The sequence below is a fragment of the Salvelinus alpinus genome, chromosome 36 (genome assembly GCF_045679555.1).
Source record: "Salvelinus alpinus chromosome 36, SLU_Salpinus.1, whole genome shotgun sequence".
Lineage (NCBI taxonomy): Eukaryota > Metazoa > Chordata > Actinopteri > Salmoniformes > Salmonidae > Salvelinus > Salvelinus alpinus.
The window spans coordinates 14,687,529-14,703,029 of NC_092121.1; the positions used below are offsets into that span (position 1 = coordinate 14,687,529).

A 15,501-nucleotide genomic window follows, 5' to 3' on the forward strand; every position below is an offset into this window, starting at 1 on the left:
TGGGTACAACATAATCTGAAACAAAAGCAAAACAAACAACGAATTTGTCCAAATACTTCTGAAATAGGGACTTCCGAATCTCAGTCTTTTCACCTCTCATTATTTAACTTGAACAACTACTTTCCCTTCCACAGTGCAGAGCTGCTGAAAACACTGTGCTGTAGCTACCTCAAGCTGGGCTGGCTGGCTGGCTGAGTGCTGAGTGCATTCTCCCTGCTTTGATTCAGAGGCCAAAACATAAAGCAGGGGCAGCTCTTTAATGGACATTTACCAGATGGCAACCAAAGGAGAAGTCCGTTTTTCTTTGTGTCTTAGGGCTACAGCTGATCACAGCACTCTAAAAAAAACATGTGTGTGTGTGTGTGTGTGTGTGTGTGTGTGTGTGTGTGTGTGTGTGTGTGTGTGTTCTTTGTGCACTTCACTTGAAAGACTCTCTACGACAGGTGTGATCACACAAGTGTTACCCACCATCACACACTGGGGTTATTTTTAGAGACGGAGGAAGCAAAAGAGAAGGAAAGATGTTCTTTCACCCATTTCAAGTGTTAATGAGGCTGTGTGTGTGTGTGTGTGTGTGTGTGTGTGTGTGTGTGTGTGTGTGTGTGTGTGTGTGTGTGTGTGTGTGTGTGTGTGTGTGTGTGTGTGTGTGTGTGTGTGTGTGTGTGTGTGTGTGTGTGTGTGTGTGTGTGTGTGTGTGTGTGTGTGTTCTTCTGAACATTAGTTAAAATTCTATGAAAATTAAGGCAACTCGTTTTCAAATTGACAGATGTGGAATATTCATTACCGTAAATTGTCACCATTACCATTCCTTGTCCTTACTGTGAATAAACCAACACAACAAACTGAGCTTCATTGGCTAAATACAACATTAGCAGAATATAAAGACAAATTGACTCTGGTTAGACACACAACACCACAATGAAACAGTGTTACTGAGCTTCCAAAAGCAGCTCTGAAAGCCTTAACAGTACATCAACAGTGCCCTCTGGTGGGTATAGAGTCCTCGCATGAAACGTCGAGGGGAATGGTCCATCACACTGCATGTGGTGAGAGATAGATGATGCCCACACACAAACACAAATGAGTACTGCTCATTATGAGTACTGCTCATGCCAAAGACATTAAACACCCCTGCAGTCACGGAAATCTCCAACATCAAAATGATTCTGACTCATAACCCTTCAGTCCATAACAGTGGCTGAGAAAAGTGGGACATGTTCAATAAGAGGGGAAAGCACATAATGTATAACAGAACGGGTCATTTTAACGTTCAAATAAAGCATTTGAAACATTGAGAGTAAATCAGTTATCGTTGCTTTTTAAATGTCAGAGTAGAGTGTGTGTAGAGCATATTATTTGACTATTTCTTTATGGTTTAAGTTTTTGTTCATTGAAGGTGATGTTTCCAGCTATTCGGCTAGATTATTCCTGCTTCCATATTGCAGCTGCAGCCATTATACAAAACACATTCCCACACTTCATAAACTGAATCTGTAACAACCCATACATGGTCCTGTGTGGACAGGACACATCAATATTAGGTTACAAGACACCGGCTGTCCAATAGCAGTACATCCAAAGCTAGCAGAGGGGCATGGAGGGGGACTTTGAATTTCCTCCTCCATTGGTCTGGATAACTGTTTATGTTAATGTGGCCTTTACAACCCCAAAGCTGAGTTCTCTGCTACACCTGATTACTTATACACACAGTGGATTATTTCCTAAAAGCATGTCTGTGTTCTGACAATGCCATTTCCATGCATCTTTTGTATCAACCCAGTGCTGAGAGAAACTGACCTGTATAAGCGCTATTGATGTTGAAATTCACATTCAGATAGAAGAGACGAAAGGAGGTATCTATATCTAACAAATATCTATGACTTTCAGGGAGGGAGGGAGAGAGAGAGAGAGAGAGAGAGAGAGAGAGAGAGAGAGAGAGAGAGAGAGAGAGAGAGAGAGAGAGAGAGAGAGAGAGAGAGAGAGAGAGAGAGAGAGAGAGAGAGAGAGAGAGAGAGAGAAAGAGAGAAAGAGAGGAACAGAGAGAGAGAGATGTTATAGCCTGCATAAGAGGGTGGGTAGTGGATGAAAGGAGGCAGAAGAGAGAGAGACAGAGAGAAAATTAATCCAGATGATTGGTTTCCATGGAAACGGGCTGATGAGGTGTGAGTCTAAATAAAAGAGCAGGTCCTGGCTCAGTCTAAATCACTGTCTGTCTGTGACACACCGCTGGGGAGGGGAGGGGGACGGGGAGAGGGTCAGGGGAGAGGGACAGGGGAGAGGGACAGGTGAGAGGGACGGGGAGAGGGTCAGGGGAGAGGGTCAGGGGAGCGGGACAGGGGAGAGGGACAGGGGAGGGGGACGGGGAGAGGGTCAGGGGAGAGGGACAGGGGAGATGGTCAGGAGAGAGGGACAAGGGAGAGGGACAGGGGAGGGGGACGGGGAGAGGGTCAGGGGAGAGGGTCAGGGGAGAGGGACAGGGGAGAGGGACAGGGGAGAGGGTCAGGGGAGAGGGTCAGGGGAGAGGGACAGGGGAGAGGGACAGGGGAGAGGGACAGGGGAGGGGGACGGGGAGAGGGTCAGGGGAGAGGGTCAGGGGAGAGGGACAGGGGAGAGGGAGAGGGGAGAGGGACAGGGGAGATGGTCAGGAGAGAGGGACAAGGGAGAGGGACAGGGGAGGGGGACGGGGAGAGGGGTCAGGGGAGAGGGACAGGGGAGAGGGACAGGGGAGAGGGTCAGGGGAGAGGGACAGGGGAGAGGGTCAGGGGAGAGGGACAGGGGAGAGGGACAGGGGAGAGGGTCAGGGGAGAGGGTCAGGGGAGAGGGACAGGGGAGAGGGACAGGGGAGAGGGACAGGGGAGAGGGACAGGGGAGGGGGACGGGGAGAGGGTCAGGGGAGAGGGTCAGGGGAGAGGGACAGGGGAGAGGGACAGGGGAGAGGGACAGGGGAGAGGGGAGCTAAAATGGTTGGGTCTCAGTCAGACCACACTGTCACATCTTCTGCACTCACTCACTGCTACCTCACATATTACACATTATGATTCCACAAATCCCACATATCACTGCAACTGTACTGGATATCACAAGGTATATAGCACTTCATTCCTCATACAATTCTTTTCACCTTTACATGTCATACATCACACCTCACATATACTCCTCCATATTTCACATGACACAGAACACCTTGTACCTCAAATATCACCTATTGTACCTCACATTAAATATGTGTGAGGGATGGCACAGTGGACTATGGGAGTGCGTTTATTGTGGACCATAATCTAGCAGCATAGAGACCTTCAATACCCTCTGAGTAATGTAGCTCCCACAGCAATACGGGACACGCCTACGGGAGAGACCCTGTCCTGTGTGTGCGTGTGTGCGCCTGTAGTCTGTATGTGAGTCTGTGTGTGTGTGTGTGTGTGCAGAGCATCCAGTACTTATACAAAACACAGTTAGCTGTGATATCACTAAATACTTCAATGGATCAGATGCAAAGACTTATATAAACAGGAAGCAGAAATCACATATTGTAGCAGTGTGAAGACAGGAAGCGCCATCTGAACAGATTACAACTATTTTATACCCACTTTATCCACGTTATTCAGTCTCAGCCATGGCAGAGAGACCGTGGCAGTGTGGTGGATGTGTGTTGAGCTGACAATATTTACAACATTTTCCACTGAAGCTAAATATGAGAAAGTGTTCCCTGGCTGCTGGACAGCAGACAACAGCCAATTGAGGTCAAGTAGTAGAATGAATGGAGCTCATTGAGCTCTGAGGGGAGCGGAGGGTTGTGAAAAACTGAATATGGGGAAGGTTAAGGGATACGGAAATTCCCCATAAAGAGATATCATCAACCAGCATTAAGAGGCCCTACTGGAGGGTATTTCATCAGCTCCTCCCAGTAGTGTCATTTTAGCCAATCAGGAAAAGGAAGACATGGCAACTCACCTCAACAAACAAGAAGCAGGGAACGATGGAGCTGCTGCTCTTCAAACCCGGCTTCTCCTCTTCCGCCGCCATCATTCTCTCGTTCTCTCTCTCCTGCCTTCTCTCGTTCTCTCTCTCCTGTCCTCTCTCCAGCACTCTCTCTCCTCACACCTGTGAAGGAAAGAGCGTTCCAGGTCAGTAAGAGTTGTCTTGATCTAAAGGTCAGCTTGAGGCCAAGCTTAAAGTATAACATAAAGTTTTATCCCATGACAAGAATGTAGCGTTGGATGGAACAATGGGTCTTGGTGTTCTTATACAGAATAACAATTTTGTTTACATGTTACCTCTGTGGCCATGAGACAAAGTGCAAAGACCCCCCCCCCCCATACACACACTCCCTCCCACTCTCCCCGACACACACAAAGAAACAACTAAATAGTATCAAATAAGCCTATCAGTGTGCAGCAATGAGCCTCTCCCTCAGTCCTGATGAGTCAGTGCTGAAATGAAAATACAGATTGTGTCTAACACTGAATGCCACTATAATGAATGGAACCTTTATGAGCTAGAATAAACATAAATCCAGCCAATACACAACATGGAAATAGCATATCTTAATGATGCATGCTACAAAGTAGTCTTAGATTAGAAATATGCTCTTGACATTTGCATAATCACATTTATGTTCACATCTATACTGAATTAGATTATATTCCAACCATGGCACAACCCTCTGTCTGCATGTCTCATTCAATGTCATGTCTACACGCTTTACACGGCAGGTAAGGGTGCTCTCGAGCGGCTAGATGTGCTTTACCAATCGGACATCAGATTTGCCACCAATGCTCCTTATAGGTGTCACGATCGTGTGGTTGAGAGACGGACCAAAACGCAGCATTTGGAAAATAAGCCATCTTCCTTTTATTAACACCACGAAGATGAACACGACACAAAACACTATACAAACTAACAAAACAACAAAACGACCGTGAAGCTACAAACGTTGTGCACATACATACAGGCTACAAACGTTCTACATAGACATAGACACAGCTAGACAACTATACTACACATAAAGCCAACTACTCTAAATAAACCCCCTAAACCTTACAATCACCCTGGACACTACAAAACCCACATAAATACCCATGTCACACCCTGACCTAACTAAAATAATAAAGAAAACAAAGAATACTAAGGCCAGGGCGTGACATAGCCCCCCCCTTAAGGTGCGAACTCCGGGCGCACCAGCACAAAGTCTAGGGGAGGGCCTGGGTGGGCATCTGACCACGGTGGTGGCTCAGGCTCAGGGCGAGGTCCCCACCCCACCATAGTCAATCCCAGCTTATATCTCCCCCTACAAATGACCCCCCTCATATTACCCCCACTTAATCTTTTGGGTAACATCGACACAAGGGGCAGCACCGGGATAAGGGGCAACACCGGGATGAGGGACGGCAGCTCCGGGCTGAGGGACGGCAGCTCCGGGCTGAGGGACGGCAGCTCCGTGCTGAGGGACGGCAGCTCCGGACTGGCTGGCGGATCCTGGCTGGCTGACGGCTCTGGCTGGTCATGGCTGGCTGACGGCTCTGGCTGGTCATGGCTGGCTGACGGCTCTGGCTGGTCATGGCTGGCTGACGGCTCTGGCTGGTCATGGCTGGCTGACGGCTCTGGCTGGTCATGGCTGGCTGACGGCTCTGGCTGGTCATGGATGGCTGACGGCTCTGGCTGGTCATGGCTGGCTGACGGCTCTGGCTGGTCATGGCTGGCTGACGGCTCTGGCTGGTCATGGCTCGCGGAAGGCTCTGGCTGGTCATGGCTCGCGGAAGGCTCTGGCTGGTCATGGCTCGCGGAAGGCTCTGGCTGATCCGGTCTGGCGGAAGGCTCTGGCTGATCCGGTCTGGCCGGAAGGCTCTGGCTGATCCGGTCTGGCGGAAGGCTCTGGCTGATCCGGTCTGGCGGAAGGCTCTGGCTGATCCGGTCTGGCGGAAGGCTCTGGCTGATCCGGTCTGGCGGAAGGCTCTGGCTGATCCGGTCTGGCGGAAGGCTCTGGCTGATCCGGTCTGGCGGAAGGCTCTGGCTGATCCGGTCTGGCGGAAGGCTCTAGCGGCTCCTGTCTGGCGGACGGCTCTAGCGGCTCCTGTCTGGCGGACGGCTCTGTAGGCTCATGGCAGACGGGCGGCTTTGCAGGCTCATGGCAGACGGGCGGCTTTGCAGGCTCATGGCAGACGGACAGTTCAGACGGCGTAGGGCAGACGGGCAGTTCAGGCGCCGCTGGGCAGACGGGCAGTTCAGGCGCCGCTGGGCAGACGGGCAGTTCAGGCGCCGCTGGGCAGACGGGCAGTTCAGGCGCCGCTGGGCAGACGGGCAGTTCAGGCGCCGCTGGGCAGACGGGCAGTTCAGGCGCCGCTGGGCAGACGGGCAGTTCAGGCGCCGCTGGGCAGACGGCAGACTCTGGCCGGCTGAGACGCACTGTAGGCCTGGTGCGTGGTACCGGAACTGGAGGTACCGGGCTAATGACACGCACCTTAAGGCTAGTGCGGGGAACAACAACAGGGCACACTGAGTTCTCAAAGCGCACTATATGCCTGGTGCGTGGTACCGGACTGAGGGCACGCACCTCAGGACGAGTGCGGGGAGAAATAACAGTGTGTACAGGACACAGGAGACGCACAGGTGGCTTAGTGCGTGGTGCCGGAACTGGAGGCACTGGGCTGGAGACACGCACCATAGGGAGAGTGCGTGGAGGAGGAACAGGGCTCTGATAACGCACTGAAAGCCTGGTGCGTGGTGTAGGCACTGGTGGTACTAGGCTGGGGCGGGAAGGTGGCGCCGGATATACCGGACCGTGAAGGAGGACACGTGCTCTTGAGCACCGAGCCTCCCCAACCTTACCAGGTTGAATGGTCCCGGTAGCCCTGCCAGTGCGGCGAGGTGGAATAGCCCGCACTGGGCTATGCAGGCGAACCGGGGACACCACCTGTAAGGCTGGTGCCATGTACGCCGGCCCGAGGAGACGTACTGGAGACCAGATACGTTGGGCCGGCTTCATGGCACTCGGCTTGATGCCCAACCTAGCCCTCCCAGTGCGGCAAGGTGGAATAGCCCGCACTGGGCTAAGCACGCGTACTGGGGACACCGTGCGCTTTACCGCATAACACGGTGTCTGACCAGTACGACGCCCTCTTACTCCACGGCAAGCCCGGGGAGTTGGCTCAGGTATCCAACCCGGCTTTGCCACACTCCCCTTTAGCCCCCCCCCAAGAAATTTTTGGGTGTTACTCACGGGCTTCCAGCCTTGCCTCCTTGCTGCCTCCTCATATCGCCGCCTCTCTGCTTTCGCTGCCTCCAGCTCAGCTTTGGGACGGCGATATTCTCCAGGTTGAGCCCAAGGTCCCTTTCCATCCAATATCTCCTCCCATGTCCAAGAATCCTTGATGCCTTGCTCCTGTTGCCGCTTGTCACGCTGCTTGATCCTTTGGTGGGTAATTCTGTCACGATCGTGTGGTTGAGAGACGGACCAAAACGCAGCATTTGGAAAATAAGCCATCTTCCTTTTATTAACACCACGAAGATGAACACGACACAAAACACTATACAAACTAACAAAACAACAAAACGACCGTGAAGCTACAAACGTTGTGCACATACATACAGGCTACAAACGTTCTACATAGACATAGACACAGCTAGACAACTATACTAAACATAAAGCCAACTACTCTAAATAAACCCCCTAAACCTTACAATCACCCTGGACACTACAAAACCCACATAAATACCCATGTCACACCCTGACCTAACTAAAATAATAAAGAAAACAAAGAATACTAAGGCCAGGGCGTGACAATAGGACACATCACTGCACTCTAACTCCTCTGTAAACTGGTCATCTCTGTATACCCGTCGCAAGACCCACTGGTTGATGCTTATTTATAAAACCCTCTTAGGCCTCACTCCCCCCTATCGGAGATATCTACTGCAGCCCTCATCCTCCACATACAACACCCATTCTGCCGGTCACGTTCTGTTAAAGGTCCCCAAAGCACACACATCCCTGGGTAGCTCCTCTTTTCAGTTCACTGCAGCTAGCGACTGGAACGAGCTGCAACAAACACTCAAACTGGACAGTTTTATCTCAATATCTACATTCAAAGACTCAATCATGGACACTCTTACTGACAGTTGTGGCTGCTTTGCGTGATGTATTGTTGTCTCTACCTTCTTGCCCTGTGTGCTGTTGTCTGTGCCCAATAATGTTTGTACCATGTTTTGTGCTGCTACCATGTTGTGTTGCTACCATGTTCTTGTCATGTTGTGTTGCTACCATGGTGTGTTGTCATGTGTTGCTGTCTTGCTATGTTATTGTCTTAGGTATCGCTTTATGTAGTATTGTGTTGTCTCTCTTGTCTTTATGTGTGTTTTGTCTTATAGTTATATATTTTTAATTTTTAAATGTTTTATCCCAGCCCCCATCCCTGCAGGAGGCCTTTTGCCTTTTGGTAGAATAACAATTTGTTCTTAACTGACTTGCCTAGTTAAATAAAGGTGAAGTCAAATAAAAATATACACTGTATCCCAAGCAGAATTACCTTGAGGGGAAGAATACAACACGCTAGCCTTATCGGTTCAAGGCAAGGCTAAGGGACAGACAGGAACAATGCAAACTGGACATGGTGCTCAGTCAGTGAGGAGTCTCCTGAGCTGGGACCTGAGGTTTTCCCTGACTACAGGAAAAACTACAGGCCCTAGTCATAGGCTATTGCTAGTCAGGTGGTCAGGTGAAACGCAGGGACCTTCTTACGACCATCCAACCTCTGTGTACCAGAACTCATCCTGAAGAGATCCTATAGCTTGGTTCTGGTCTGTGAGAGTTCCCATTTCCTGGGCATTGTCAGGAATAGAGGATTGACCTCTATTCTGAGGAAATTAGTGTTGTGTGCCCCCCCCCCCCCCCCCCCACTGACAGTCAGTCTGGCAGGATGTCAGAGAATAGGCTGTGAGGATGAATAAGGAATGGACTGGGCTCTTAGCAGCAGAGAGAACAAAGCGAAGCAGGGCTGCTTTTAGAAATATCTCTCTCTCTCAAACATCTTGTAGCTGTGACTGAACAAGCTGAGGCCCCAGGTAAGGGAAAATCTCCCAGGGTATTTTGGTGATCCTGCTCTACTGATCCCAGCAGCAGATGGGCAGTGTAATGCAGCCTGAGTGGACGGCCAGGTATCTAACGTCCCTAAGATCAGGATGTCAGGAGGAGGGATGGGAGCAGGTCAGAACACAGGTGTTGCTATTTGAGATGGAACAGTGTCTGTCAAAGAGAAAGCCTTTGTGTCCACATGTGCTACACATGTGCTACATACCGAACAGTATTTTGTAGAAACCTTATGGGTGGGCAGGGAGAGGGAGGAGAGAGAGGAGAGGGAGATTTGTTGAGGAAGAAAAGTAGGACACCAGGGGCAATTTACCCAGAGATAGGAGAGAGAGTGTTGCTTGTTAGCATATGCCTGCCTGCGCATGCGTGTGCGTGTGCGTGTGCGTGTGCGTGTGCGTGTGTGTGTGAGTCCAGCTGGATTTGATCTGAAAGGGAGGCAGGGTGACAGGAGTCCTGATCTTGTTGGCTTGCCACCCGTCAGAGAGCCCAGCCAGCCTGTCATTACTGAGACACTGCAGCCCACAGACACAAACACAAAAGTGAGAGAAATTGAGGGAAGAGAGGAAAATACCAGGGAAAGAGAGAGGGAGGAAAAAGAAAAAGAATGAGAGAAGGGGGTTAGGAGGAAAGGACATGTGAAGGGAATGAAAGGATGAGGATGAGGTTGTTAATATGAATAGACAAGCGACTAGTTAGCTGACACGGAGGAGGAGGAGAACTATACAATATCCTGCTGGTCTGAATCCACAGTCTTAGGAGAGGAGCCCAGGAAACCATATGTCCACTCTCCTCCCTCAGACACACACACGAACACGCACGTGTGCGATACACACGCACAGGCACATGTACAGACACACACCGCCCAGGGACACAAAGGCTAATTGGACACTACAATCTGGATCACGGCTGCCTTCACGTCCAGCTATTTCTACCACATACTGAGAGATACTACACACAGATATTACAACTGCGCAGATATTTAATCTACACAGATGTATATTGTAATATTCTATATGAACATAAAAGGGCAAAGTACAATGTACAGTGCCTTCAGAAAGTATTCATACCCCTTGACTTATTCCACATTTTGTTGTTACAGCCTGAATTCAAAATGGATTCAATATTTTTTTTTTACCTATCTACACAATACCCCATAATGACAAAGTGAAAACATTTTAGCAAATTTACTGAAAATGAAAAATCTAATTTACATCAGTATTCACACCCCTGAGTCAATACATTTTAGAATCACCTTTTGGCAGCGATTATAGCGGTGAGTCTTTCTGGGTAAGTCTAAGAGCTTTGCACACCTGGATTGTACAATATATGCATATTACTCTTTTTAAAATAATTCAAGCTCTGTCAAGTTGGTTGTTGTTCATTGCTAGACAGCCCTTTTCCAGTCTTGTCATAGACTTTCAAGCCTATTTAAGTCAAAACTGTAACTAGGCTACTCAGGAACATTCAATGTGGTCTTGGTAAGCAACTCCAGCGAATATTTGGCCTTGTGTTTTAGGTTATTGTCCAGCTGAAAGGTGAATTTGTCTCCCAGTGTCTCAGTAGTCTATCAGGAGACTGAACCAGGTTTTCCTCTAGGATCTATTCCATTACTTTTTATCCTAAAAAACTCCCTAGTTCTTGCCATTGACAAGCATACCCATAATATGATGCAGTCACCACCATGCTTGAAAATATGAAGTGAACTGTTGTGCTGAATTTGCCCCAAGCATAATGCTTCGTATTCTCGACATAATGTTTTTATTTTTTATTTAGCAGTTTTACTTTAGTAAAGTCACCATTTGCCTCATGGTGAAATCCCTGAATGGTTTCCTTCCTCTCCAGCTACTGAGTTAGGATGGATGCCTGTATCTTTGTAGTGACTGGGTGTATTGATACACCATCCAAAGTGTAATTAATAACTTCACCATGCACAAAGGGATATTCAATGTCTGCTTTTTTTACCCATCTACCAATAGGTGACCTTCTTTCTGAGGCATTGGAAAACCTCCCTCGTCTTTGTAGTTGAATCTGTGTTTTAAATTCACTGCTAGACTGAGGGACCTTAATTAAATTCCTCTAACAGGTACAGAGATGATGTGGTCATTAAAACATAATGTTAAACAATTTTATTGCACACAAGTCCATGCAATTTATTATGTGACTTGTTGAGCAAATGTATACTCCTGAACTTATTTAGGCTTGCCATAACAAAGGGGTTGAATACTTATTGACTCAAGATATTTCAGCTTTTCATTTTTAATTAATTTGTAAAACATATTTCCACTTCGACATTATGGGGTATTGTGTGTAGGCCAGTGACAAAAAAATCTTAATTGAATCCATTTTAAATTCAGACTGTAACATAACAAAATGTGGAAAAGGTCAAGGGGTGTGGATACTTTCTGAAGGGCACTGTATATGGCAGTCTGGTTGATCCTTTCATCCTTGAATGTAGCCATCCCCCTGACACAGTACTACTCAGAGAGGTACAAGGTAGTATATTCAATGTGTTCGTACAGTCCAATGCAGCATTTACATGGCACTGTCTGCTTCTTTCTTTCACCCTGTGTGTGGCTATCCTGTGCTGCTGAATACTCTCCTATGACCAATCACGTTCAAAGAGATCAGTCCAAGTCCCTTTAATCACTGTACTGTTGTCTTGGTGCATTTCCAAGGTGTGTGTAGTTAGCATGCAGGATGGTAGTATGTTGAGTGTGTGTGCCTTGCTCTTGACAGACATGTTTCACTCAAACCAGACCACATGCTGAATCTGCAGATATCCTGTGTGCAGAATGCATGAACACACACACACACACACACCTTCACTTACATGCGGTAATAACCCCCCCCACCCCCCCACCCCCCGCCCCCCGCAAGAGAGACAATCCCACTTCACGCTATTAATAGGGCGGTGGAGGGTGTAGGTAGGGGGGACCCTAATAGGATTTCAGAACGCTAGGTTATTAGAGCTTCCCTTTGGGGAATACCACGGTGAAACACTCCTCTTCTCCTCACCTCCACATAAACACCAAAACACTCTCACTGCCTCTCTGCATCAGACCACAATCTGAACCATTGACATACAACGCAATGCTAGCATGCTAATGCTCCTCATACTGCAACCCATGCAGACAGAGGAGAGGAGAACCCATCACCCCCTCCCTCTTACCTTAGACACCTCGCTGCTGCCTAGCTCCTCTGTTGCCGTGGCACCAGATTCCTACGCAGAGGCCATGTCAGATGAGGGAAAGTGTTGTGAAAATCTCCCCACCCAGCTGCCTCTCTATCTCTTCTCTTCTTCTTCTCTCCTCCTCCTGCTCCAGAGTGAAGCGTGGTACTGGAGCTCCTCAGACAGACACACGCGCACGGAGATAAAGCGCGCCAGCGACTCCCCAGCCCTCCTCACACACTCGACACACTCCCCCTCTAATTAGCCACTTCAAATAAGCAGCCTGGGCTAATCAATTAAGTGTCGGGAATTACTGCATGTGCTGCGCTGTCTTCCAATAGAGACCGAGAGGCAGCGTGTGTGGAAGATTGTGTATCGGTGTGTGAGTAAGAGAGAGGGATGTGTGGTATCTGTGCCGCTAGAGAGAAGCTCATTTGTATTCAAAACTTGTTTCCTTCCATCCCTCTCTCTCTCTGTCCTCCCTCTCTCTCGCAGTGAATGAGGGAGGGAGGGGATGTAAAACCCAAACAAAGTGGTGTGTGTGAGAGAGAGAAGGATGGAGGGAGGGAGGGAGGGGATGTAAAACCCAAACAGAGTGGTGTGTGAGAGAGAGAGAGGGATGGAGGGAGGGAGGGGATGTAAAACCCAAACAGAGTGGTGTGTGTGAGAGAGAGAAGGATGGAGGGAGGGAGGGAGGGGATGTAAAACCCAAACAGAGTGGTGTGTGTGAGAGATAGAAGGATGGAGGGAGGGAGGGAGGGAGGGGATGTAAAACCCAAACAGAGTGGTGTGTGTGTGAGAGAGAGAGAGGGATGGAGGGAGGGAGGGGATGTAAAACCCAAACAGAGTGGTGTGTGTGAGAGAGAGGGATGGAGGGAGGGGATGTAAAATCCAAACAGAGTGGTGTGTGAGAGAGAGAGAGGGATGGAGGGAGGGAGGGGATGTAAAACCCAAACAGAGTGGTGTGTGAGAGAGAGAGAGGGATGGAGGGAGGGAGGGGATGTAAAACCCAAACAGAGTGGTGTGTGAGAGAGAGAGAGGGATGGAGGGAGGGAGGGGATGTAAAACCCAAACAGAGTGGTGTGTGAGAGAGAGAGAGGGATGGAGGGAGGGAGGGGATGTAAAACCCAAACAGAGTGGTGTGTGAGAGAGAGAGGGATGGAGGGAGGGAGGGGATGTAAAACCCAAACAGAGTGGTGTGTGTGAGAGAGAGAAGGATGGAGGGAGGGAGGGAGGGGATGTAAAACCCAAACAGAGTGGTGTGTGTGAGAGATAGAAGGATGGAGGGAGGGAGGGAGGGAGGGGATGTAAAACCCAAACAGAGTGGTGTGTGTGTAAGAGAGAGGGATGGAGGGAGGGAGGGAGGGGATGTAAAATCCAAACAGAGTGGTGTGTGAGAGAGAGGGGTGGAGGGAGGGAGGGAGGGAGGGGATGGAAAACCCAAACAGAGTGGTGTGTGAGAGAGAGAGAGGGATGGAGGGATGGAGGGAGGGAGGGGATGTAAAACCCAAACAGAGTGGTGTGTGTGTGAGAGAGAGAGAGGGATGGAGGGGGGGGGGATGTAAAACCCAAACAGAGTGGTGTGTGTGTGTGAGAGAGAGGGAGGGAGGGAGGGAGGGAGGGAGGGAGGGAGGGAGGGAGGGAGGGAGGGAGGGAGGGAGGGAGGGAGGGAGGGAGGGAGGGAGGGAGGGAGGGAGGGAGGGAGGGAGGGAGGGAGGGAGGGAGGGAGGGAGGGAGGGATGTAAAACCCAAACAGAGTGGTGTGTGTGTGTGAGAGAGAGGGATGGAGGGAGGGAGGGAGGGGATGTAAAACCCAAACAGAGTGGTGTGTGTGTGAGAGAGAGGGATGGAGGGAGGGAGGGAGGGAGGGGATGTAAAATCCAAACAGAGTGGTGTGTGAGAGAGAGAGAGGGATGGAGGGAGGGAGGGAGGGGATGTAACATCCAAACAGAGTGGTGTGTGAGAGAGAGAGAGAGAGAGAGAGAGAGAGAGAGAGAGAGGGATGGAGGGAGGGGATGTAAACCCCAAACAGAGTGGTGTGTGTGTGAGAGAGAGAGAGGGATGGAGGGAGGGAGGGGATGTAAAACCCAAACAGAGTGGTGTGTGTGAGAGAGAGGGATGGAGGGAGGGGGAGGAGCTCAGGTGTGCCTCTGTGTCGGGCTGCAGACTGCCTGCCTCAGGGCACACAATCCAATGAATACATGGCTATTGATCTAGTGCTGGTGCGGGTTTAATACTGCAGGTCAGGACTGATAAGAGATAGGGGCTAGCTGCTTGCCTGCCACTGTTAAACAGGACAGGGTCAACAGCCAGAGGGGAACTGTTATAGTGGAAGGGAGAATCAGAGAGAGAGAGAGAGAGAGAGAGAGAGAGAGAGAGAGAGAGAGAGAGAGAGAGAGAGAGAGAGAGAGAGAGAGAGAGAGAGAGAGAGAGAGAGAGAGAGAGAGAGAGAGAGAGAGAGAGAGAGAGAGAGAGAGAGAGAGAGAGAGAGAGAAAGAGAAAGAGAGAGAAAGAGCAACACAATTAGACCCAACCAAATCATGAGAAAACAAAAAGATAATTACTTGACACATTGCAAACTAACCTGCACTTAATACAACCCATATTTATGTTTATTTATTTTCCCTTTTGTACTTGAACTATTTGCACATAATGACATTTGAAATGTCTTTAATCTTTTGGAACTTTTGTGAGTGTAATGTTTACTGTTCATTTTTAGATTCTCTTTTTTTCTACCATGTTATTGACTTGTTTATTGTTTACTCCATGTGTAACTCTGTGTTGTCTGTTCACACTGCTATGCTTTATCTTGGCCAGGTCGCAGTTGCAAATGAGAACTTGTTCTCAACTAGCCTACCTGGTTAAATAAAGGTGAAATAAAATAAATAAAAAACTGTTCATTTTTATTGTTTATTTCACTTTTGTTTATTTTCTACTTCCCTTGCTTTGGCAATATTAACATATGTTTCCCATGTAAAGCCCTTAAATTGAGGGGGGGTCGACATACATGTTCTTGCCAAGGCTTATCATATTAACAATATCAATGCCACGCTCTGATATTGTTGATGGGGGCAGTCTGGCCTATTATTAATGTGTGTGTAACATTCCAGGGGAAGGGACTGTGGGCTATTGCTGAAAGTACTCGTCAAACTTTGCTATGTGATCAAACTGCGAAGATCTGGGACTCACAGTTTGACCGCATGAAGAATGTGGCCAGTGGGGTTTGAATGCAGTCAGCTCACATCTGAAT

General features: G+C 49.0%; 1 protein-coding gene across 3 annotated transcripts in view; it reads right to left on the reverse strand.

The window, feature by feature from the left end:
- LOC139564913 (phospholipid phosphatase-related protein type 5-like) overlaps positions 1-12,697 on the reverse strand; it is a 66,465-nt gene extending 53,768 nt beyond the window's left edge. For 2 of the 3 annotated variants that reach the window (XM_071384815.1, XM_071384814.1), the window contains exons 1-2: positions 12,252-12,697; positions 3,952-4,101 (exon numbers count right to left, since the gene is read on the reverse strand). In XM_071384815.1, the coding sequence (XP_071240916.1) occupies positions 3,952-4,026 (75 nt within the window). In that variant the 5' untranslated portion in view covers positions 4,027-4,101; positions 12,252-12,697. The remainder of the gene's footprint in view (positions 1-3,951; positions 4,102-12,251) is intronic. The other variant, XM_071384813.1, reaches the window with a different exon arrangement.
- Positions 12,698-15,501: the final 2,804 nt, after the last annotated feature.